This window comes from Crassostrea angulata, chromosome 3, assembly GCF_025612915.1.
Source record: "Crassostrea angulata isolate pt1a10 chromosome 3, ASM2561291v2, whole genome shotgun sequence".
In the NCBI taxonomy this organism is placed as follows: Eukaryota; Metazoa; Mollusca; class Bivalvia; order Ostreida; family Ostreidae; genus Magallana; species Magallana angulata.
Genome location: NC_069113.1, coordinates 15285674 through 15312222, shown reverse-complemented (window position 1 = coordinate 15312222; position 26549 = coordinate 15285674). Strand labels below are relative to the sequence as shown.

Sequence of the window (26549 nt, the reverse complement as noted above, 5' to 3'; positions counted from 1 at the left end):
TATTCACAAATGGCCAGTATTTGTGAGAAGTAATGAATATGGGGTTCTCCACATCCCCAGTCATTTGTTAAATGCTTATTGTTTTCTACTTATAATGTGCATTACAAGGTTATCATTTTATAACTTGTAAGGCTAAGATATTTTTTATATAAATAAATTGAGAAAATTGGAATACTGCACTGGTTCATTTTTCATTAAATTCAAACCAAATACTGTGGAATCATTAGATTTCATGGTGGCTCAATTTTCGTGGAATTCGTGGGTACCTCTCATCCTCAGTAAATTATTCAGTATGGGTTATAAAGTCATATACATGGTATCCTTTTGTAGGTATAAGATATAATACATGAATTACGTCCCCACTTACCTGTAAAACTTGAGCTATCCATGAAAATTGGCCCCCACGAAATTTAATGATTCCACAGTACCTTGACCTCCTTCAAATGACCTTGGTTAGGTCAAGACATTAAAACCTGATGACCTTCAATTGCTGAGTCATATTACATACCTACTGCCTTCTTCAAATCAAGTTGGCAGCTATGGTCAGGCATGTAGCATCGTTTTTGAAAGTGGGGGAGCCAGACGCATCCAAAAAATCTTGACAAGCAAAAAAAAAAAAAAAAAGGGGGGAAAAAGGTTACTTTTCAAAATCCTAATTGAGGGGGGGGGGGGGGGGGGGGGGGGGGCAACTCCATGTTAATTCAATTTTTTTGTATGTAATCTATATGCTTGATGCTATGTGCCTGATGGTAGCTCAAGCATTTCATGTTTTAGCATTGATGAGCTTGATTATCTCATGTGAACTTGAAGAACTTGGTATTATATTGGTAATTCAATCTGGCCGAGTATTGTATAGCAGCTTCATAAGTATAATAATCAAACTATTATAGTGATAAAGATAACTTTTGTTCAAATCGGAATGTGCTACAAATTACATGTAGTAAAATAAATGGAAGAAAACTTTTTTTTCATCTAACGAGAAAACTGTCAAAAGCATGAGGCAGTATGTTTGTTGATCAGTAGACCAAGTGTCTGTGGATTTATGTCTTCAAATCCTTTAATTGCTTGACAGACTTCTAACATTGTACAACAGTACTACTGGTACATGTACTTTAGGAATAGGCCAAAATAAAACCTATTGAATTTTAGGTCAAAGGTCAAACTACAATGGATATTGTCTAATAGACTGTGTTGTCCTATAAAATTAAATAGTTCTTCAATTTTTTGTTGGAAGACGTCTAACTTCCTACATTTATTATACATATGTACCCATTATATAAATGACACTTTGACCATCTAAGGTATTTCTTGTTAACAATTAATTCTTGATTTCGAGGATGGATTTTAAGGTGGTATGAGATAATCTGTCGATATTAATGGGGATTAAAGTACATTAAAATTAAAATTCTTTCACAGGTATCTTCAAGGTAAAAATTTGTAAAAATACCCAGCAGTATTTCAAACTCGTGACTTACAGTTTTGTTGTGAACCCTCTAACCCACTGCTCTACTCTTGATTTTATTGTTTATTTCAATAAATAGTACATCGTAACATAGAAAAATCCTATACCACCTTAAAATTACCAAGTAATTTCAACAGTCTTGGGTGAAATTTATTGCAATGTAGCTATGTAAAATCTTATTTCATGGGTTTCAGCCATGCAACGTAAAAAAATTTTTTTTATCTCTCATGACTTGCCATAGCATTTGATTTTTCTTATATATTTTCTATCCTCACGGCTTAATTGCCATGGCTAAGGGATAGAAAATTTAGAACTTAGATAAACATCATATATCATTACAAATTATGAGAGATCAAATAGTCCTTACTTGAAAAGATTCACTGCACACTGAGAAAAACATGAAATAAGAATAACAGGCCTTAGTATCATGAATCAGACTTAGTTGTCAGTCAAAATTTGTAAAATGTCTTATTGTCTGCAATTGAACACATTGAATAAATGAAATGCTATTAAAACATGCCCCAATATTACATTGATAATTACAAAATTTAAATTTAATTTTAAGATATATCATAACTTTGATTAAAATTTTGACTTAAGTCTAAAAAACGCTTCATGATCCTGAGGTCTGGGTACTAGGGTATTTTGAAATATTTCTATCGTTTAGAAAATTTTAATTATTATCAGTTATTCAATAGATAATTAAATAACAACAAAGTCGAAATAAAAGGTATCATTAATTTTATAATTAGATGTATTTCCAGAACATAAAACAACTATTAAATGTTGGAAATATAATTCAAACTCCATATAAATATATAAATAGCTGAAATATGTACAAAAGTCAAATTATATGAACCACTTCACTGTACATTTTATTAATTGATGTCCAAAAATATCTTTAAATGTTTCCTTTTTCAAAAGATATTAGTCTTTAAACAAATTTATCAACTTACTAAATTTAATTGTTATACAAAGTAGTTTACTATATTCAATTGTGATAATGAAATTTAAAATCTAAATGCATGTTTACATGTTGAAAAATAAACCCCTTTCTGTTGAATATAAAATAACATCAGAATCTCCATCCAATAGTCAGAATTTATCACAAATCATCACATATCAGTAATTTGATCAATAAACATGGCTTTGAAACAGGAGAAAGTCCCTAAAATATGTCTCTAGATTTTGTTTTAATGAAGAAATACACGTACATATATTGTTACTATAAAGAATATTGAATTAGTATTGCACTGATGCTTATTGATAAGACCACCAATTTTTTCAATTGATATAATACATGTACAAGTAAATAAAAAATCGATTAGCATGCACACAGAGCTACATATAGTATTGACACACCATTTTCATGCACGAGTTCATGAATGCATAGAGAAATATATACATGTATACACTTCAACTGGCAGCAAATTTAACGTTGCAGGTACATGTATTATGAAACACACAAACACAGGATATGAAGTCATCTGGTACCAAGCATAAATATCAAGCCCCTTATATTTCTGTGACCAGGTCGTGTCTGTGTGAACCCCGATACACTGGCCGTAAGGCACTAGCATCTACAGCAGAATGATTCAAGCCTCTCTGTGAGGGGATGCTGAATCCAGATCGTGTAGATGCTTGGAGATGATGAGGATGATGTGTTTTTCCTGGTGATGAGTATGAGGGAGATTGCTGATAACCAAGCCGAGAGGAATGAAACTACAATATCATGCAAAGGTATGTTAGCAAGGAAGACCAGATAATTGCATGTCATAATGATCAGAGACACAGGACAGGATCACACAGTAAAGCAGTTCCTGCAAAGTTAATATAGTTTTAATTATGGTTCTAAGATGGACAGAGTGATTGACTGTTGCTATTTCAACAATAAGCTATAAAATTTCTTGAAAAATAAAAAATTAAGAAAGAAGACTATTTAAACAATCAAAGAGATACTGTAATTCTTTCCTTTTAAAGCTTTAGTTCCATTTCAGTTAATTTGTTTATTAGATTGATTAATCTACACTGCATTGATACAATCCATTATATAGTTTTTTGGAAATCAACTCATTAAAAATCCTCAAAATTTCCAATAAAGTCAGTTAGATTGTAGTTATATATATATTTTTAGAATAATCATAAATAACTCAGGAATAATATTAGAACAATTAGTCCCATGGGAGATTGTTAAAGAAAACTCCATACAAGATTAGGCAGGTTTCAGACCAATAAACATACAGAACTGTCTACACAGTAATAGGAGAGGAACACTGCTCGGTGAATATCATGTACAGCTCCTGCAAACACACACACACCCTGTACAGTGATGAAAGCAGCTCAAGCAGATATATACAATGTACAAAGTCAATAGCATGATATATAGACCAATATTTGCTCCATATCTGACATATTGAATGTCTCTGAACATGTGTTCTGTAGAAACAATTAAACATATTCATCTCTAACCTGTGAAGTATTGAGAGAACTGTTAGCATTGGAGTAGTCAGTCCGTGACGGCACTCCAGCATGCCCGTTATAAGAGGAGTAACTCTGATTTGCTTTATCTGGTGTCCTCCCCTGATACTGTGATCGGTCTGGCCCGTTTCTGCTCTGGGTCTGGCTTCTGTCTCCATACTGGAAATTCTCCTGGTGTTGTCGGCTGGAGGGCCCCCTTTGGTCATAATAGGGAGACCTTTCCTGAACTCCTCTGGCCTGCGATTGTCTGTGATTAAATGATGTGTTGCTCTGAGGTGGTGTCCCAGAGAACTGGCTCTTGTTATACATTGAGTTATTTTGTTCAATATTGCTTCTATTTGGGGCATATCCTGAACTATTATATGATGCATTCTCCTGGGCAGAATGTCTAGAAAAGTCAGCCATTTGCTGTGGACTGAATAAGCGGGCACTAACATGGGCATTATAGGACTTGGGAGAATTCCCAGTAAACACACTGGACGGTTGGCTTGTGTTATCAGTTTGAACACTGGAGGGGGTAGTTTGTTTGTAAGGGGATGAGTTATAAGCTATGGAAGACAAGTTACTTGAAGTTATGGATGAGTTTACGTTGTCTCCTGAACTAGCACTATAGCCCACTCTCCTGCCACGATCTGGAGTGGATGGAACAGCGGCAGAATGTTGCTGGCCTAAATAAGACCGGCTCTGTTCATGAATATGTGCATTATCAGTTCTGAGAATTTCAGCTGTGGACGGAGGTGTGACAGAATACCCAGAATAAGGAGCAGGAGGAGGACGATGATTGATATTTGACGATGGAGGTTCATATTTACGTGAAGATTCGGGAGTGCGATGACGTCGTGATGATTCGACATCTGACACATTGTTCTGTGGGGAGAAGTTTTCATTGTGGTGCCTTCTGCTGTAGGGTGAATTTTCCTGCCGTGAATTATTCACTGTCCTATTGTAAGGTGAATTCTCTTGCTGGAGGGAGTTCACATTTTGTACCTGTGCCCCATTTACGGGACTTCTGTACCTCTGTGACACTTTAGACACATCAGTAAATGGACTGTTGTTTTCTTTAGAGTTAGCTGCAGGTCTGTAATTGTTTGGAGTGTTTGATCGGTAATTCTGGGAGCGACTTGACACTACATCCGACATGTATCCACTTGTTCTCGGATGACTTGGAGTGACATCCGATGTGTAGCCACCGGTACCCCTGTATCGCTGTTCAGATGATCCTGGTCGGGGTTGTCTAAAAAAGATATAATCATCTTAGTAATAAGTACTGTATTCTTGTTATATAATCTATTAAAAACTGCAAGAGAATGGTTTTAAGTAATAACATTATCGTATTATAAATCATGCATGTTCATATTAACAGTGAACGTGTCTGCCCCAAAAACAAAGACCCCAAAGAAATGAAACACATTTTCTACAACCTGTGGAAAAAAGATAGAAAACAAAAGATAGAGTAAAAAGACATTGCTCTTCAGTCAACATTGCGGCTCTGATGCAAATGAATTGCTTCATCACCTTACACACACTTTACCTGTCCTTGACCTCTGTCTCCGTGGCAACATTAGACTCAGTTCCATAATCAATGGCTTCCAGTGTGTCATCTGACACACTTTCAGAATTTGGACCAAGAGTGTCATCAGACTGATTTGTGCTAGTGTTTTCTTGTTTTGTGCTGTTTGTAAAATGGGTTTAGAAAAACACATGAAGATTTGTTATTTTTCAAACATGGTGAATTGCTTCATTAATTTATGTATATGAAAATTAAAGTTTTAATAATGATTTATAGAATTTTCCACTTTATTAATCTTATTCCATATGATATCTTTCTTTTGTTAGCTAAAAACATTATTGGTATAGATCTATTAAATTTCAAACTGGTATTAAATTGAAATGTAACAAATCTGAAAAAATTCTCTATTAGCTGTATATGAATGTACTCTATATGAAATGTAAACTTTATATTAAGCATGAACTAATGGTATTTCTATATGCATTAAGATGATATTGTATGTTAAAATGAAATAATGTAGCAATTGTATGTGTACATGTATTAGAATAAGCAAGTATTTAGATGACACTGGCCACTCTTTGTATTACAATGACTATAAATGATTAAACATATAATAAATAAACAAATGCAATTTATTAAATGCATAAAAAACTTTCATAAAAAAGGGTGCAGGGAATTAGAGAGGTCTAGAAATTTAAGGAGTTTTCAGTTTTATTTAATTATTTGTGATAAAGTTACACAGAAGATAAACAAGGTTGATCATTAATTAAGGAAAAGCAATACAAAGTTGTTGAAGAAAAATAAAAAATTGTTATGATATAAAGGATCGCTGAAGTCTGCAGGGAGAGTAGCCACGCACTGACTACAACTGAATCTATACTTACCACTGTCTGTGTTAAATGACAAGAGTTTAATGACAAAGCTAAGGGATTAAAAGATGATCTGATATAAGGGAGATTAACGGTACCTCTGAACTCGGTATTGGATCGCAGACCCTGCGGAACTGGGGGGTCGACTTCTAATGTTGTCCATCCTGTTAAATAAATTACAATAAGAGAATTGACTACAGTGCCGAGGTCTTCAAGAAAATTAAGGTGGTATTGTTTTACAAAAAAATCTGTATTATATTTTTACATGATTTGATAAAACATTAATAACACTTAATAATAAAATACAAATTTTTAAAAATTTTGTTCATGACAATTTAAGCAATTTTTGATATGATATTTTCTACTTTAAGCTGTCCAATTATTCTATTTTACTTGGTCATGTTTTTAAGTGCTGCTCTGATATGATACACAGTCCTTTTTGTTATATTGTCACTGAAACTCTATAGAGTTGTATTTATCTTGTAATTGAGATAACTTGCCTGTGACCAAATGATTGCTCTGGTATACTCTCTTTGTTAGAATTTATCTGATTCTGAAAAAACATTGTCATCTAATAAATCATATTGATAATGCATTAATTATGCTAAAAATGATAATAAAATGGAACATATTTTATCATTAAATTATCAAATATCTTAACATTAAATTATTACGTCAACATTAAAAACTGCTATACCTGATCATTATTCAGTAATACACGAAGCAAGTCTTACATAAACTCATGCAAAAACTATAAGGCTATACCTTTTGAATTATAAATAAAATCTGAAGCAATGCTTATTTGAAATGCTGCCAAAAATAAATAAATAAATACACTAGTGAACTATAAAATTCACAATGAGCAAAAATATAAAATTTAAAAATGCCACTTAATCAAATATATGTACAGGTACAAACAAATTGGTGATACTATTCATACTTTAGAAAGTACAATAAATGGTCAAATAAATCTATTGTTAGAAAAATTTTGCAACAAGAATTTGAATGGAATTACTGTAGAATCATTAGAATTCGTGGTGGCTCAATTTTCGTGTTCGTGGGTAGCCCTTGCCAACAAATTTACATCCTCAACAAAAAATATTTAGTAAAAGTATTTTTTATTAATAAAAGTGAAAACTGATGCACCCACGAAATTAAATCCCCACGAATAAGTAAAAAACCAATAATCCATGAAATTTGGCCCCCATGAATTTAAATGATATCCTACAGTATGGGATTATGGGATTAACCAGTGCACATAAATTTAATCATGAGAGATTTGGTCATTAGAGAATTTTGAAAGATAAAGAAATAATTAAAGAAGATGTAGGAAAGACTACTCTGTTTAAGTTTCACATGATGATGAACGAAGTAACTGTAAACAATGAAATACCACAGACATTGGATCAACATAATACAAAGAGCCCAGAAATATCTCAACTGCTATACACAAATGGTGGACCTGAACTTGGTTATACATGAAAAAGGATTGATTTTATCACTACAGGTACATGTATCTTATAAAGTGGGAATTGTAAAACCGTACTGAATCCAAGAGAATTATGAACTAGAGGTACTGTGAGCAAGCTCACAATTGATACCCCCCGCTAAGAAAAAAAATTAATACCGCGTGTATTTTTGCTATAATAGAAAATATTGGATGAATCTATTTCACTGACCATTTTCTATAAATAACAACTGCTCTATTTTTTATAACTGTTAATGCTAATAGGAGTAAACAAACCAATTTCTATCCTTTAATTCCATTTTATTTCAAGTTAACTGTTAATGCATGAGGACATTTGCATCCTTCCGTTAACAACCATGACTCGAATCATACTCGAATCAAATGAAATCCACATATCAAGCAGCCATTTAATATTTAAACATTTTGAATTATTGGTAAACTGAGCCCGATTTTTTCTGAAATTTTTTTTCCACACATTTTTTTTTACCAAATAAAAATTTCATCGAGGCAGGCCATTTTCTAATTTTATGTGGCCTGAGAAGAGCAAGCTTTGTGTCAAATATTAGCTTCTAATATTTCTATTAATACAATACATGACACAGACAGAATAAGCATTTTTGAAACAATGACCTTGAACTTCCTCAATTGACCTTGGGTCAAGGTCACGACACACCCTTAGATCATAAGCAATCTTTGTGTGAAGTAAAAACATTTAATGCTTCTCCATAAGGAAGATATGAACCGGACACAAATTTTGCATTTTTTCTGCCAGTGACCTTGACCTTGCCTGCATGACATTGGGTCAAGGTCATGACACACCCTTAGGTCATAAGCAATCTTTGTGTGAAGTAAGAACTTCCAATATTTCTCCATAAGAAAGATATGGACCGGACACGAATTTTGTATATTTTCTGTCAGTGACCTTGACCTTGCACGAATGACCTTGGGTCAAGGTCATGACACACCCTTAGGTCATAAGCAATCTTTGTGTGAAGTAAGAACTTCCAATGTTTCTCCATAAGGAAGATATGGACCAGACACGAATTTTGCATTTTTTCTGCCAATGACCTTGACCTTGCCCGAATGACCTTGAATCAAGATCATGACAAACCCTTAGGTCATAAGCAATCCTTGTGTGAAGAAAGAACTTCCAATGTTTCTCCATAAGAAAGATATGGACCGGACACGATTGCACAGACAGACGGACAGACGGACGGACTGACAGATGGACGGACAAGGTGATTCCTATATACCCCCCCCCCCCCAAACTTTGCCTGGTATAATGAGCAGGATGAGGTTTACTATTCTAGTCTACTCTACGTACATGCGATTTATTTTTGAAGATGAATCAGCTTGTGATGGATATATATACAATGTATATACATTGATACACAAGTGCCTGGATTATTCTATCAGTAGATCATGTTAATCATGATTTGAGTGGGATAAATTAATCAGAATTAGAGCCTGTTTCACTGAGGCCCAAGTCACCTGATAAAATGTATTGTAGCTGCGCGAAGTGTCCCAGCTACGAGACGTGTCAAATGATGTGATTGACACAGCATCACCGTAATAAAATATTTGCTCCGGCTGAAAAAAGTCACAGAACTATTGCTAGCTTCAGAAATAGACAAATAATCACACAGAAACTAGTTGTGGGAAAAAAATACACCAATGAAATTATACGGTACAAAAATAAATGACATCAAATCCATTAATTGAGTACACAGATTGCATCCATTTTTAAAAAATAAAAACAAAAAATGTACATGTATAAAATGAAACATGTTTATACAAACTTTTGCCTTACCCTGTATCTTGCTGATCTGTAAGTGGACCCGGATTTATTGCTCTGTGTTTCTAGATCACTTCTAAAATGCAAATAAATATCTACTAATACATGTTTTAATAAGCTTTTCTACAAATTCAAAATTCACAATCAAATTAGCCATTTCCAACAAAAAAAATCTTGAAACTCGGGCAATCAGTGTACAACCATTCTACTAACAGATGCCTATACTCATATAAAGTGTTTGAGACCTACCTGTTATTATAGGCATTGGTGTCACTCATGTAGTTCCTGTGACCTAATTCTGGAGTCCTGCGGGCCGACTCGGAGGGTGTGTAGGGAGGGGGTGGCTCCCCATTCTGAGGTAGTTGTGATTGGCTGGGATCTTGGTCCCTGAATGTACATCATGTAAATTAGTGTCTTTCTCAAGAAGCATACCTCGTGTAAATTGTATATTGATGAAACATTAAAAAAAACCATTGCATTCAAAAGAAAAACAAATACCGGTGCATTTGTAATTCACTATTTGATTTCAAAATTTCTCACCCAAATCCTTTCCTTTTTGGAGACCTATACCGCTGTCGTATGTTGACATGTGGAGAATACTTGATCTTGAAGGGTTCAGCTTTAGTTCTGGAAAATTATTTCAAATTTGTGTTTCAGTAATGTAAAATGAACATGCACTCTTTGGTTATAAAAATGCACAAATAACTTGATTACCATCAACTTAGATTCTATCAACATGATGTGAAAACTTACTCGACTTTCATGTAAGGAATATCCTGTAGATCTTCTGGAGCCATTCCTTCTGTATCTACTAAGTCATACCTACAAAAACGTTCATCAGAATTAAATGTGTCTATTTATCATTGGCTTGGCCAACTGACTATTAATTATCTTGTACATTTTATTTAGCTTTTTTAGCATTTCTGTGTGTACAATTGTAAAATAAGACTGATCTGTACAGAGAAAGGTGAGCTTACACAATGTGTTGTTTTAATTCCTCTGGAGGGCGTTTTGCTGTTCCTGGTGACTTTGTCCTTCTTCGTCTTCTCCTTTTGACTTCACCCGCAGGAGCAGAATGAATGGATGGAACAGAGCTACAAATATGTGTCAAGTATTTCAGAAATGAGAAAAAATAACCACACATAGACTATACATGTACCATGTAAATTCTTATATCAAAGTGTCAATTAGTGCAATTACTTACCCATTCATATAGCTTTCACTATGTGCTGGAAACATTCTATAAATTAAAAGAGAAAAATTCTTTGTCAGAATAAAAAAGTTTTGTATGAAAATTGAACAAAGTTTTACCTCTTTAAACTTTCATTAAAACAGTAAAGGAATCTCAACAGGTCTGTGATATCTTACCCTTGCATGGTCTCATTCCATTGGTTTTCATACCAGGGTTCCACCGAACTTTTTGGGCGACGCCCCCTCATAGGAGACACATCCGATTCACTTCCACTGTCTCCATCTCTCCTACAAGTTTCATACAACAAATAATACAATGAAGTTATGAAGTATCCAAAGAAGTATCCAACCAAATTTTGACTACATAATAATAAATCTCACCTTCTTCTTCTTGAAAAAGAAACATCACTTTCGTTGTCTGAACCTTTGTTCTTTGGGAAATATCTATTAAAAGAAGAATACATTTTTCTTATTACAGCCATAAAAATAATCCTACTTGCTTATACCGGTACTTAACATTAATGCCTACGAAAAGAAATTTTAAGAATTATAACAAACATGAACAAAAACTTGTCATAAAAATTTGGAATATATTTGCCATCTCAGTGTCATCTAAAACTTTACGGATGCTTTATTTAAGGGCTCCATGATAAAAGAGATCTTTCCATACTTGCGCCTATGGCCACTCTCTGTATCACTGGTCTGCCCCACTCTCCTGGGAAACTTCTGTACATCACTGTGTAGAGATACAGGGGATTCCCGGCCAGATGTGTATAACCCACTGTCAAAATACATAACATATAACTTAATCATAGTTAATATTAGGTGTTTATATTTTTTAATTATCCTCAGATAAAGAAAACACTGTAAATAAACAGGAATGGATGATGAATGAAGGGCCTTCCTTTTGTGTTAACAAAAAACATTCCTTCATCCCAACTTCCTCTCCCAGAGAAACAATCACCCTACAGCAAAGCTGGAAAACTTGAGCTGTTAAACCTTTGAACATTTAGACAAACAATTAAGCCCCGATCAGAGTTTCGTATGACAGGTTTATGACTTACGTATCAGCATCCCTCTCCCAGGGGGCACTGCGCGTACTCCTCGGTGATTGGTTTCTCTGTAAATCAGGAAGACTTCTGTGACGAGATCTGCCAGAAAAAGTGTCCATAATAGTCATATCTATCAAAATCAGGACCAAATAATTTAAATCTCACGTTATAGCTATGAAAGTAACTGGAGAATCGATTAATACCCTTGGACTGGTTCAGGGGCTACAACTCTGGTGACAGCAGCATCGTTGATAACACTGTAGTAGGAGCCGGCCTTTCCTCCTGCAATCAAAACATGTACCACATGTATAATTCTTAATATCAAAATTATTTCAGTTTTTTATACTTTGGTAGTTTGAAATCATACACGTATATTTTATAAATATGCCTGAAATACATGTGTCATGGAATAGTCAGATTCCTACCATTGAGTTTGGAGTCTGACTTGCTTCTGGTTGGTTGTCGTCTGCTTGGTATCCTAGTAACCATTGGCTGTTGTCTTATATCGTTGTTATTCTGTCTGTCATTCCGACCACTATAAGAATTAAATACAAAAATCAAAATCTTAAGTTTTCATTATGTTATTAAAAATAGAATGTTTTTATTAAAAACGTCTTTAACATATTCTAATTTACCAGTAAACATTTTAAAATTCTACAATTTTCATGTTTTCTTTTACAAAAATAATATTTTAGATTAATATCCAATGCAGGGATGAAGAATATTAACCCCTGGCAGAGTATTCAAACCTAGACTACAAATTGAATGATACACAGAAGTATGCAAGATAATAATAGGAACTACTGGTACATGTAAATAGCACTATGAAAAATCTTCTGATGATACTGAAACAATAAAAGAGCATTGGCTTTGAGTAAAAGCATGAATAAAATAATTGTAGAGGAGAAAACTTTATCCGACAGAATAACATGTTGTAATGAAAGACATAATGTTACAGTAGTTCAAGATACAATTATAATACATTACCAAGAACTATAAGTGCAGATTATACTATTTCTATATAAGTTGTCAAAATTACCACAGCGCTTCTTTTAAATTAAAAATGAGTTGTTAAGTAAACTATTTATTGTACAGTGGATTTACTAAGCAGTTGGCCTTGGCAGATTTTACTTTTGACAATTATTAAGATTATTTTAGTGCATCACCTGACTAATCTTTTGTACTTACCGGTACACAATATCAAGGTTTGTTTAATTAGGTTAACAGCATATTCACAAGTTAATTATCCTTTTCAAAAGATGTTGCACCTCTTCATAAATCTAATACTTAGTTCATTACATGTATTTGAATACCCTATCTGCACAGCTGCAGATTAAGAAATAAGGTTAATAAGTCTAAAATGCAAGTCTTTGTGCACCGTAAATTGTAAAGTGTGTGTGAGACACTAGCTTTATGGCATATTAATCTGTGTATAATACATATCTGCAGTCATCTCTCCACAGAGTTTACTCTCCACAGTTTATTCCCCTATCCACAGATTTTATCCCCTGTCCACGTATTTTACTCCACTATCCACCTATTTAATTCTCCTATCCACAAATCTTATTTCCTTATCAACATATTTCATTCCCCTATCCACCGATTTTATTCTCCTATCCACAAGTCCACCCTCTTACCTCCGTCTGGATCCGTGTCTAGAGTGTTTGGATGAGATTGCTAAGGTATCCGCTAGCTGGTTAATTCTAAATAGCAAAAGGAACACTCAAAATATCAGCTCTAGTGCCTCCCTCTGTCTCTCCAGATTACTGGTATATATGTGTTGAGTTAGAGAGAAATATACAGATTAAGTTTGAATTGAAGGAAGAGGGGTAGGGAGTTTGAAGACTATAAAAGAATAATAAAATCATATGATGGAGATACACTCAATATTACAATCTACATATAGGACTAATATGTATGAAAAATAGCGAGCTGACACACTGATGAACATGAATATTCATGATTTGATGGTAATGAATAATTCATAAAAGCAAACCAGTCAGCAATGACAGAATGTAAATTAAAACAAGAGTATCATGTGTTCAATAGAAAAAATAAATCAGAAAAGGACTATATGTATCAGAGTATCATGGGTCTACTAATTCAGTACCATGAAATGTAAAACTACATACGCTAGTATAAATGAATTGAATTATGTGTTATGTATATAAAGATAAAATAGCAGAATCAATGTATATATGATCAGCTATATAAACCTTTATAAACAAGGTTTATACTTGCTGTTGCATTCTGAAATACCTAAAAAATGTATGATGCTCAACACAACACTTCCATAGGTGCTTTGTTCTAGTCTTTGTGGCAACCTCAAAGGCATAGGTATGCTCATCATTCTTAGAAAAAAAATAAAGACATTTAATTATTTAATATAAAAAGTAAATTTACCTTTCCTCTTTATGTATCTCTTTTAAAGCTAAAAGAATAATGATATAAAAATCCTATATTGGTTCACTACATTACATCCATTACTTACATTCTTGTCTCGGACTTTAATGATGAAAATTTTCCCTTTAAATGTGACCTTTGTTATTCTTGGCCTGTAAAATAAACTTAAAATTAAAATCAGATGTCTGCATTCACCAGGTCATGTATAAATCAATATACCTAAGGATTAAGAGACCTAGTCTTCTTAAAGTGACCAGCATCTAATGGGAAATAATTTGTGGTCAAAAACTATATTTTAAAAAGATCTGCTATGACCTTCACATTTGACCTTGAAATTTGGTTAAAGGTCACTGCATACCCTTAAACCAAAGCTCTGTTTATATAAAGTATGAGCCAGATACAGCTAAAGGAAGAGATATATGCTCTGAATTTTTGGAGGTGTGGTCTGATAAGACCTTGACCTTTGACCTAGAAAATTTATTCAAGGTCATTGCATACCCTTTGACCAAAAGCACTCAGTGGGTAAAGTATTAGACAGAATGGACCAAGGGTATAGAAGATATGCCCAGGACAAGTGATCTCTGACTGTGTTACAGTAAAACATGTAATGAATCTAACTCATAAGAACAAAACATTTATTATGCAATCCTGCAAAATAAACTTCAAGTTAATGGAACTATAAATAATGAAATTTGAGTTCATGCAGAGTCTATCAATATTTCAGAAAAGACCCATGGTATTGATTGATGAACAAGGTGTAGTGTTACCTCCCATTCACCAATATTTCACTGTAAATTCTAGCACTTCCAGATACAATCTCCAATCAAAGCATGGTCTGAGTAAGCTACCAGGGAAGGTTCCAACCACAACCTGGGACCCAGTTTTCCTTCCTATTTTGATACACTAAGTTATCCCAGACAGATATATCTTCTTACCAGAAATAGTTTCCCACTTTTGACTTGTTCTTGTACACCACAATTCCCGTTGGAGTCAAGCCTAGAAAATATTCTGTGTTTCCTTCACCCTACAAAATGTTTGTTGTATGTATTATCATATCAAGGAAAATTTTTGATACATCATAATGAACTTTCATGTTAGACAAGTACACACCAGCACAGAATGAAGATCCACTCCATACATATCCAGCCATTTCACCTTATCCAGGAATTTGTACTCTGCTTGGCCTGGACTCATTCCACTGGAAAACAACAAATACTGTAGATACCAAAAAAACCCCAAATACCATGACAAACTTACTGGAAATACATGTGGCAAAATGAGGAAAAAAAGATAAAGTTCAATGTCCTAGAGAAATACAGGGCCAAATAGTCAGGACACAGTTTATTTGTCCACTACCAGAGTACATTGTGTACAGTAAATGAAGTTGGGTGAAAATGATGATGGCCATAGGAAGGTCAGAGTCAGAAACTTTTTACAAATTTTATTTATCTCACCAGATTTTAGGAGTATAGAAAGTAGTACATATATGAGTAACATAGGTAATCATAGATTACTAAGCTCACCGAGACGGAGCATCACCCTTATGAGACATCACCTACATAAGACCACCTTTATCATTTTATATGAAAATCATACTTTGTGATCTTGGATATTCATGGTTCTGTTTTGACAAAATATCGTATATCATCTGATAAAACTTTTTATGATAATCATATGTTCATATGTTAATCAATACAATGATATAAAATTAAATATTGCATCATGTCATATCTATAATATATATCATATAATACAATAAAATACCGTAATAAACAATAATGATATATGATATTGTAACGTATAATATGACATTGTATTGTGTTATACCTTATTGTATTTGATCACATAATACAATATCATAAAATATTATACAATATAGTATTATATTACAATATCATATTACATAATACATCATAACATTGAAACATGATATTATATTGTATAATATAGTATGATATTGTATTGAATGACACTGAAACATATTTGATACATTATATGATATTATATCATATAATACAATATAATTTGATTCCAACATTGTATCTTATCAAATGATACAATATCATGTGATAAAGTAAAATATTATAAAATACATTATTATATTATACATATTGTATCATATGACACAATAATATATATTTCAATATCATATAATACAATTTCATGTGATATGATAATATATCATAAAAACCAATATCATATCATACAAAATCGTATGATACAATATCATATAATATTACAATATCATATAATACAATTTCATGTGATATAATTCTATATTTCTGAAACCAAAATCATATTATACAATATTGTATGATACAATATTATAGAATATACAATATTGTATCATAGGATACAATATAATATTTTGCAATATCTTATGTAATTGTATCATGTGATAAAATAATAAATTAAAAATACAATATAATATTATACAATATTGTATCATAATATACAATACTATACATAACAATATCATGATACAATATCATAAAAAAATGAAGTTTGGACCAGTAATAACTAAGATATCATCATCAGAGGGCACTAGCAATTAAAACCTTAACTTCCTCCAGCATCCGCAACCTATGGCTCAGATTCAGCGTCCATGCCTGTCAGGTGCATCTGTATCATAAGACACACCATCCATTCAAGTTTGGTGAAGTTAGGACCTGTAATAACTAAGATTTATTTTTTAGCATCCTTGATAATGGAGATCAAGCTCTGCATCTGAAGCTACCTCTGCAATTCATTCATATTACAGTTAAATCAACTATGCAAGTTTGAAATAGTACTATCATCTATTAAACATGTGACCTGTTCCTAAAAACTCAACTTTATCCAGCATCCGAAACCAGACTCAGCATTCAAGCCTGTCAGGTGCATCAGTATCATAAGACACACCATCCATGGAAGTCTGGTGAAGTAAGGACAAGTAATAACTAAGATATCGTTATCAGAGGGCACCTGTTTCAAAAACTTTATTTAACCAGCTCTTAAAACCTTAACCTCCTCCAGCATCCGAAACCTATTGCTCAGATTCAGCATTCAAGCTTGTCAGGTGCATCAGTATCATAAGAGGCACCATCCATACAAGTTTGGTGAAGTTAGGACCAGTAGTAACTAAGATATAATCATCAGAGGGCACCTGCAACAAAAATTTTAACCAGCTCTAAAAACCTTAACCTCTTCCAGCATCCGAAACCTATTGCTCAGATTCAGCATTCAAGCTTGTCAGGTGCATCAGTATCATAAGACGCATCATCCATACAAGTTTGGTGAAGTTAGGACCAGTAGTAACTTAGATATTGCTATCAATGGGCACCCGCAACAAAAACTTTAACCTGCTCCAAAAACCTTAACCTCCTCCAGCATCCGAAACCTATAGCTTAGATTCAGCACTCAAGCCTGTCTGGTGCATCAGTATCATAAGGCACACCATCCATGCAAGTTTGGTGAAGTACGGACCAGCAGTAACTTAGATATTGCTATCAAAGGGCACCTGCAACAAAAACTTTAACCTGGTCCAACAACCTTAAACTCCTCCAGCATCTAAAATTTAGGACCCAGATTCAGCATCCAAGTCTTTCAATTCCATAAGTAGGTCCAGATGCATCATCCATGCAAGTTTGGTGAAGATAGGACAAGTAATAGCTTGGATACAGGACCTGCAACAAAAACTTTAACCAGGTCTGGACGCCGACGCCACCGCCGACGCCGAGGGTATAGCATAAGCTCTCCTTGACTTCGTCTCGGTGAGCTAAAAATGTCCTAAGCATTTTCTTTATTATTAAAAACAAAAAGAAGAGGGCTGTCAAGGTCATAGTGAATGTCAAGAACAGAAAACTTTAACTTTGTTGAATTGTTCTCACTATTTTGTGTCTTTGCATGAAATTTTTAAAATAGTGAAAATCATTAGTATGAAACAGAGGTCAAGGGAAAAAATATTAAAGTCAAACTGCTATCAACAACCAAATGCGGTACTGTAACATATTTTTGTAAGTACGAGTTGTTATATTCATGTCACAAAATTAATATTTATTCTGTTAAACAAGCTTAATTAATATTATGACAATTTAAATGCTGCTGTGTACATGTTAATGTTTATTTCTTGAAACTCTATCATAAAAGTAAATACCCAAGATGCTGGTGAAATCTGGCGATCTGTTCCTCTAATTCCTGAGTTTGATTGGGGACAAAGCGAAATTCAGAGACATAACCCTCACTGCAGTATCTTGGGTCATAATCTCGAAGTTCAGCTGAAAACAAGAACAAAACGGACTTGAAATCATTTTCCTGTTACATGTATTACAAAGTATTGTGATTGGAGTAAAAACTTTTTACATCAACTGTTTTTACCTTGCACTGCAAAGGCAAATAACTCTGCAGCTTCATCAAAAGTGATGGGTAACCTCCCTTGAAGAATATCTCTTTTTATTTGTAGAAAAAACTGGTATCTGTTGAAAATTGAATGCTTGGTTAAAACAACTTGCAAAGGCAAAACTAACCTTGTAATGGGTAATGAAGTTTTGTCTTGGAATTTTATTAAAAAAAAACCAACAACCTTTTGGATCAAGGTCAAAATCGTGATCAAAAACAGACTAATTGTATATACTAGTCTCCATGAAAGATCAATCAAAATGATGAAACCGCATTAATTTCCATTAAAGAATTTTTTCTCTTGAAAACTCAAAAGCATTAATGGATTTTTCTGTATTTTTTTACCTGGTAATTTCCTCCTTAAGTTTACAAGGATCTGGAGGATAAAATTTGACACCGAAATAGAATGTGTAAGGTTGACTGCATGCTGAAAGAAGAAACATTACACTAGCATATAGATGTGTATTTCAACATGCACAGAAATGTACGAACTCAAACATGCATGATCACAGCTATACTATTTTGTACAAAATCTTACACAGTTTTCAATTATTTACTTATCTAGGAGCTAATATAGTTCATTTAACCAATCAATAAACACAAAGAATATATGAATTTTTTTATACACAAGCAATTTTAAGCTTAGAGAGTTTTTGTCTGATTGGGAATATATCATTCATGAGCTATAATTAAAAACCAAATTAAACTGCCTTTTTATGGCATGCAAGAGCATCTGAGCTAAGGATTAGCAGTGCAGGGACAATTTATAACAATTTTTTGTCATTAAAGATATTAGATACCAGGTAACATATGACATCCAAACGCTGACATGTTGCTGAGACATGCAAAGTGTCATGCCTAAAGCATTGCCACACATAACACTAAACACACGCAACACATTGATACATAAATACATACACTTTAATTGAGATGACAATGGCTTCTGAGGGTCTAGCCAATGCTGAAAGGAAAACAGAAAGCATTATGTAATTTGTGAGTCAGCTTAGCCAATCATGGCAAAAGATGTGCATTTTGCAATGTTATGACAGGCGTACATACCGTTTGATCTGACTGGTCGACAAAACGGAGACCAAAGTAGTCCTTTTCCACCAGATTTAGATGGGCAAAGACCCTATCCAGCAAGTTCGAGGCTTTGGAACTTCCCTGGAAAATATTCATAGCACAAGTTTCTTAGTCTAACTTTATATCATTTGCATCTAAATGTTAGTTTTCATACTACATGTTAAACGCTGCTAATGCAGGCCTCTTGAAATGAATATTTTAATATCTGTTAACTTTGCAAAAAAGACTACATGTGAAGTGTAATAATGAATTTTAACTGACCCCAAATGACCTTAATATAGAAATATGAAATTTTCTAAATGCTACTTTTTGCATTAAAGAGGTACAGCGCACCTAAAATATGATACCACCAACAATATAGTACCGGTATATTTACATGTATCATAAGATTCAAGCAGCAATGAAATTTCATTATATAATATTTTAATTAGTTTAAAAGGCAGCTATATAAATATAGAATTACAATTACCTGATAAAAAGAGTCCTAATTATCTAAACAACTATATTGATGAATTTTCAAAATGCTTGTTTTGAGAGGTACAAACGGAAAACTGATGAATATGCATTGAAAAATACATTGAAGTATGAATTTGAACTACTTTCAACAAAAGAAATCTGGAACGAATTATGCTCTACAGATGCCAATTAGTATACTATTACAATGAAGTCCTTTAGGGTTAAAAGAATCTTATATTAATTGGTAAAATGATAAAATATTTTGATTGGTGCCTGATTTAAAACTCTCTTTCATATATATGAAATGCAAAGACAAGTTGACCATTTGTTGTATATGTGTAGCTTAGATTATATAAAACAATATCTCAAATAATAAACTTTAAAAACACATAAATTAATGTACATTTACGTGGGTGTAATGAAAGTTTAATATGTCATTCAAAAGGACAAGCGATTTGAGCACATGAGCATCAAATACTGACAATGAATTTTAAAACATATTGATTATTCATATGACTAAAATCTGTACAGTCAGCAAAGGACAAGTTCTATAGCCTTTCAGCTGTGAAGAGCCATTTATATAAATATATAAAATTATCTATTGAAAAAAATAAAATACAGGTTCCTGGTCAAATATCTTCACCTATGTTTAAAATTTAAGCTTTAGAAAAAAGGTATACCACTGCAAATTTGATGAATTGCAGGTAATTACATTGTTAAATGCGGTCTTCCCTTTATATACACATTTTTATAAATTCATTCAATAACAAACAAATGATCCTGGTTTTAAATATTGGTGTCAATTACAATGGATGAAAGGCGACATCCTTTGGGAATTTTTGGTGAGAATATTATATGATTATCCCCGATTACAAAAAGTCTGTAACGGTCAAATGAGAATCAGAACTACTACACCTTGAGAATTTCTTTGTGCTGTCTTAAAAGAAATCTTTTAAATCTCCTGCTAATGTCTTTCATCAAAGTTCATATCTTGACAAGTTTATAGCATCAACGGGTAGTTTTCCTATGGTGTTTGAAGACAAACAGTTTATTTTTACACCTATTATAGGTAGAGTGTATACAATATTTGAGGTATTTTTCAATATATTGATGAGATCCATTTCTTTAGCTACCTTTGCCATTATTTTAATATCACAAAAAATACAACAGTCATAAATTATGTCAGTCACTGTGCACAAAAACTTTAAAAATAGCTACAAAGGCCTAAATTAGTACTTAAATAAATAAAAAATTACAGATTAATACACCAGTATTCTTCAACACCAGTGGGTAATACAACCTTCAATGAAGCAAATATTACAAAAAGCCTTGGTATTCTCTAGTAGCTTACAGAGGACATTTTTATAGTATTACTCCTCAATAGAGGTGGAGAGCAAGAATGAAATTTTAAAGGAGAAAGAAAGGAATTTGAAACAAAGGAAAATAAACATTCGTCTGAGAGAAAATAAATTTTCCTAGCCACTGGTTCTTTAAACTTTCTATAAGTACATGTATCTCGGCAAAACAGTTCCCATCCAAACACTTCAGTACCGATGTTTACCTTATGTAAGCAGGATAAACTTTTTGTGAAACAAAATTCAAACAAACTGGGCCATTTACCACAGGCAGGGGTTTCAAACCTAAACAAATTTTCTCACATGGCATTCTGTCAGTTCACAAACAGCTGACAATGCGATTGTTACAAACAGCAGAGCTTAAAAGTGGAATTCTAATAGAATATTTCCAATAATTCAACGTTTTAACCCACCTCAAGAAACTGCATGAGGATATTATTTAAGAATAAAATTCACTGTGTGTTCAAAATTCATTACTTGGTACATAATACCCAGCAAAGGCATGAATTCTATTCATGCTAATTAACGATGATTACCCATGGTTATGCAAGTGAGACATGGTGATGGGAAATTAACCAGGTACACTAAAATTTGTCTTTAAATAGGGATCTATACATTTTCCTACTCTACTCTGGGGACTTTACAGACCCAGCAAACGTACTATATCCTGTATACACCATATGTCATCTGAAATTAAAAATTCATCTCGCCTCTTGAAGCTTCTGACTTTGTACAAATATTTTGTTCCATATCATTCATGTTTAAAATCAAACTTCAAGCAATAAATTGCTTTTCCGTCTTTAAAATCAATAGGAAAAACAATTTTAGGGAAATCAATAGGTGAAGCCACAATGGGATTGTTTGGTAAATTTTCTTGAAACATTATCTGTCAACAGTTTTTAGATAGGTCACCAGTTTAATATCAAGGGGTAATTGAAAATTCCGCAGTACGTCATTAGGAGACCGGTGTGTACACTGGATATATTAGTTATACTTATGTATACACACACCAGCCGGGTTCCTGCACTGAACGACGGAAAAATGACGACAGGTAGACCCCTTTTACCTGTGACAGGTGAGACATATACCTACAGCATACCTCCAGCTGATGAGAAACCAGATATCTGTGATAACTCCACATAAATTGCCGTTTTTACACTCAACTTCCCCCGATAGCATCTTGGCCAGGGCTCAAACCACTTTATTACTACAGCATATATCAATCAAAACATCCTCTCTACAAATTACATGACAAATTTTCACCTTTGTAAGACAAATATGCAGGGATGCTTGTCTTCATTCATAACACCTTATTCTTTTGATCAGAGTAACAATGTTTTGCTTTGGTGGATACAAGTAGATCTATGTGAGATACTACCCCCCCCCCCCCCCAAAAAAAAACCAAAAAACAAAAACCTTCTCTTTATCTCTTCCACCCCAAAATATTTGAACTGTTAGATTTTAACACAAGACAACGCATGTGTATGACAGACATGAGGCTTTAATTTTGATATACATGTACTGAATTTCTTTTTCTAATTTGAAAAAGTAATTTTTTTGACATTGTTACATAACAGACTTGATCAAGTTATTAAAGTTTAATGCATCAAATGCCATTTCAAGCAGGATCAAGCAGGTATATTAATCCCCGGTCAACCACAACTATAATCTGAATAAAAATTCCCAGGGGGATGGATGTGAGTACCAACTAGTTAAAATATAGGTCTCTGTTCTGCTGAACCAATTCAAATGATATGACATACTCTGAAATTTATCATCATATCTCAGGTAATTATATAATAATGAGAGATTTCCCTGAACAATTGCTGGGGTACCGAGGCCATGAAAGTACTTATATACCTGGTAATTACAAGTATCTTCATTATAAAGTCGATGGATGCATGATGAAAAAAAAATCATCAGGAATATAATACCATGTCTTTAACAGCTTAATCATGTTCTTAGGAGCTAAATCTAGTCTTACTCCCTCAGATCCTGGCTGACATTTATCATCACAAAGCATAAAAGAGCATCATACAGCAGAAATACTTCTACCATCAACCCAATCCATCAAACATCAAAATCAGGAACAAACTTGTTACACCTCCACCAAAGTTGACATAAAACATCAAACATCCTTTGTTGTTGTGTATATATAAAGTCGTTGAATGCGGTCTTTTTTTCTCATGAGGACTGAAGGACCTGTCACAATCAGAAAGCAGCTACCCATCAGATGAAGATAAGGAGATAGCGAGATAATGCATGTAAAGCCCTGCCTGAATACAGGGAACTGTACACCTTTAGTCGTAAAACCTATACATAAATAGGTTGCCGTCTATTGTACAAGACCATGCATTACCGCAAAATTGAAAGAATTTGCATGCTTTTGTACTTGTCAAATATTTCATCTTTTAGTGGAGTGAAACATTTAATTAAAACACTAAACCACGCTAAATACCCAATTCTCACTCCATTAGGTAACATAAAATGTTAAGATTTATTTAGCATGAGAGGTCCAGTTTTTAAATCAATGCTAAACAGGTTTTCAATGGATTGCAATCAAATAATGAATGAAATAGTTACAGGATGTAAATATGAATAAGTAAGGTTTAATTCAATCTTCAATCAGGCATGAAATGGAATTTAAAACCGCTTATGATAACCCAAAGATATGTACACAAAGCTTTCTATAAACATGAAATGTCCAGATCAGAACATGAGTTACATCACCAATCAAATACGATCCCAGTCACCTGAATTTAATCGAATTTAAAGAATCCATCTGTCTTACACTAATATCTTGAACACACAAATTCCCAGGGTGTGAATTCAGGGACCAAATTGTACAGCACTCAAAAAGCAAAATTAAAGCACAATGCACACATTCATGACATTGTGCATATAATACAAAATGAAAACAGTGAAAAAAAGTCATGCAAAACTGAGTCTGATTTGCAGGTAAATTGTAAAGGTATTATTAAAGAGATAGAAACCTTCAACAAAGTATTTACAGGTGTCATAGAAAATCTGTAAGATTTAATCATCATACCACGCTGAGTACTTTAACTTACACATGTAAACAATGGGTAGTGTACACATCACAGAAATCATTATGGTACCCTGTTGTCTCCTTCACATACCACAAGAATTTTCAAATAAAAAAATAACCAATCCCTTCCAGAGACCAATTGAAAAGTCATTGCTATTTTTGCATTCAATTCTACACTCATTGACAAATATATCACTGATAAAAACGAACATTAAGAATTGGTGTAACTCTTTTAAGATAGCTAAAGGGAAATGAAAAAAAAATATTGTTCTTATCTATACTGAATTCTACAAATAAAGGCAATTGAAGTATCTTATTACTTTTATCAAACAATGCAAGAGGATATAAACATCACCTACAGTACTGTCAAAATGCAACAGTTAGTTTACTGTATGGTTTTAGATCAATTTATAAAATGGAAACTAAAAAGAAGATACCAAAACATTCAAGACAAAACAACTTTTTAGCCACCTGTTCACACCAGCGACAGGCAGCACTTAGAGCTGACAATAAAAAACAGATTCAGAACCGCTTTGATGGAACCTCTGCCTATATAACAGTCACTGGGCTAGATGAACCCTAAAACACAGGTGATCTTTACAGCTGCTAAATGGCTTCCCTCCACCAAATAGTGGCTGGATATATAGAATGGTGTACATTAAATTAATTAAAAGTAAATCAAGTGTGAGTGGAGCTGGAATGCACTGGGGGATATAGAACAGAGCAGCAGCAGGGATATTAGCTGATCATGAGCATGTATTGTTCAAAGTTTGATTGCCCAATAGCATGACAAACAAAACCTAGCTTAATTGCTATACTTTCATCAAGAAAGAACTTAATTCAGCACAGAAGCTCTGAAAGATGAGGTTTGGGGATTACAAGTCATTTTTTTAACCATGAATGATTAGACCTCACCAACACACATACAAAGATGGAGCTTTATTTAAAAAAAAAATCCTGAATTTATAGTGAACTTCGTCCAGACACCATGCAATAGCTATGTCACAGTATGATTATATATACAAACACTTTATTAGTGTTATTATAGGCCACAAAACCAACTTGGCGTGCTGATCATTACATTAAGGTGCAAATTATGGTCGATCTGCAAAACCATTCCAGATCTGGTAAGGTTTCTCCACCTATGCCATCATTTAGCCTGTCATTGATACCCCATCATTATCCAGCAGGCAAGGTGATAAAATCTTGCAGCAAAACACCAGCACATTTATTTACTATTTTACGACCCAACAATTTGTTCACTAACTCTCATAATCTTTGTTAAAAATATATCAAAAATATGTGAAAAGTTTAAAGGTGATATATACAACAATAATAGAGAGCCTTTTTTCTTCACGTTTGTGAATATGGAAGGGGTATGCATGGGTAAATTAACATACCTTGAATGAAAGATGAAGATCCGTATCGTCAAGGCAGAGAATTCGGAACAAGGGTCCATCCTTGGCCCTCTCCAAAGACCCACTGTCCCTAGAAACAGAACTTTTAGACTTGTCGCCTCTCAAAAATCGCGGAATTAACCGCGAAAATCGGGACATCGTCTCGTTGCGAAGTCGCTTCGTTTCCCTCCTTTTTCTCCGAATAGATCATGGGAATAAGTAAAACTGTAAAGTGTCCATCATAACTTATAAACTCTCCCGTATCACCTCTACTGTAGGAGTGCCGTATTACTAATGTACTCTTTTATTGTTTTCTTCACAATTACCTGTGCACACACACCTGTGCATGGGAGACAACCGCAAAAACCAAAACAAATTTATAATAAAACCAATCTCGTTAGGACATTAGAATTCCGGACTCGGTGCATGAATTAAGCGAATTAGAATCATGAAGGAAAAAAACCCCAAAAACAAATGAGTTAGGGATTTCATTAAACGATTATTTTACAAATACAGTTAGTGGTAAACTAAAATTTAATTATTTACCCTTTATTTCATCAGTCAATGTGTTTTTAATATTTCCAGTTTGATAAAAAAATACTTT

General features: G+C 33.5%; 1 protein-coding gene across 7 annotated transcripts; it reads right to left on the bottom strand.

The window, feature by feature from the left end:
- Nucleotides 1–2178: 2178 nt before the first annotated feature.
- On the bottom strand, nucleotides 2179–26315 carry LOC128176238 (band 4.1-like protein 4A). Of its 7 annotated transcripts, XM_052842420.1 has the most exons (30): nucleotides 25949–26315; nucleotides 19665–19769; nucleotides 19524–19566; nucleotides 18951–19032; nucleotides 18585–18682; nucleotides 18364–18484; nucleotides 15339–15426; nucleotides 15164–15252; nucleotides 14317–14380; nucleotides 14085–14176; nucleotides 13463–13528; nucleotides 12251–12360; nucleotides 12029–12107; nucleotides 11838–11924; nucleotides 11444–11554; nucleotides 11155–11217; nucleotides 10951–11061; nucleotides 10787–10822; nucleotides 10560–10676; nucleotides 10336–10404; nucleotides 10123–10209; nucleotides 9832–9969; nucleotides 9598–9658; nucleotides 9279–9377; nucleotides 6820–6872; nucleotides 6418–6483; nucleotides 5472–5612; nucleotides 3932–5174; nucleotides 3704–3762; nucleotides 3044–3184 (listed from the first exon to the last, which is right to left on the bottom strand). In XM_052842420.1, exons 1-29 carry the CDS (start codon nucleotides 26102–26104, stop codon nucleotides 3712–3714), a joined length of 3726 nt encoding a protein of 1241 aa, XP_052698380.1. In that variant the 5' UTR covers nucleotides 26105–26315; the 3' UTR covers nucleotides 3044–3184; nucleotides 3704–3711. The 7 variants fall into 7 exon arrangements, with proteins under 7 accessions (XP_052698374.1, XP_052698375.1, XP_052698377.1 ...); XM_052842414.1 differs by lacking the exon at nucleotides 3704–3762 and having other exon boundaries at nucleotides 2179–3184; XM_052842418.1 differs by having other exon boundaries at nucleotides 3042–3762.
- Between the last annotated feature and the right edge of the window lie 234 nt (nucleotides 26316–26549).

Excerpts from the sequence above, each read along its gene's own strand:
- LOC128176238 (XM_052842414.1), bottom strand. The coding sequence starts at position 26,104 with ATGTCCCGATTTTCGCGGTTAATTCCGCGATTTTTGAGAGGCGACAAG. Across the intron at positions 12,108-12,250 it reads GTCAGACTCCAAACTCAATG|GAGGAAAGGCCGGCTCCTAC; the intron begins GTAGGAATCTGA and ends TTTTGATTGCAG. Across the intron at positions 11,925-12,028 it reads GCCCCTGAACCAGTCCAAGG|ATCTCGTCACAGAAGTCTTC; the intron begins GTATTAATCGAT and ends TTTTTCTGGCAG.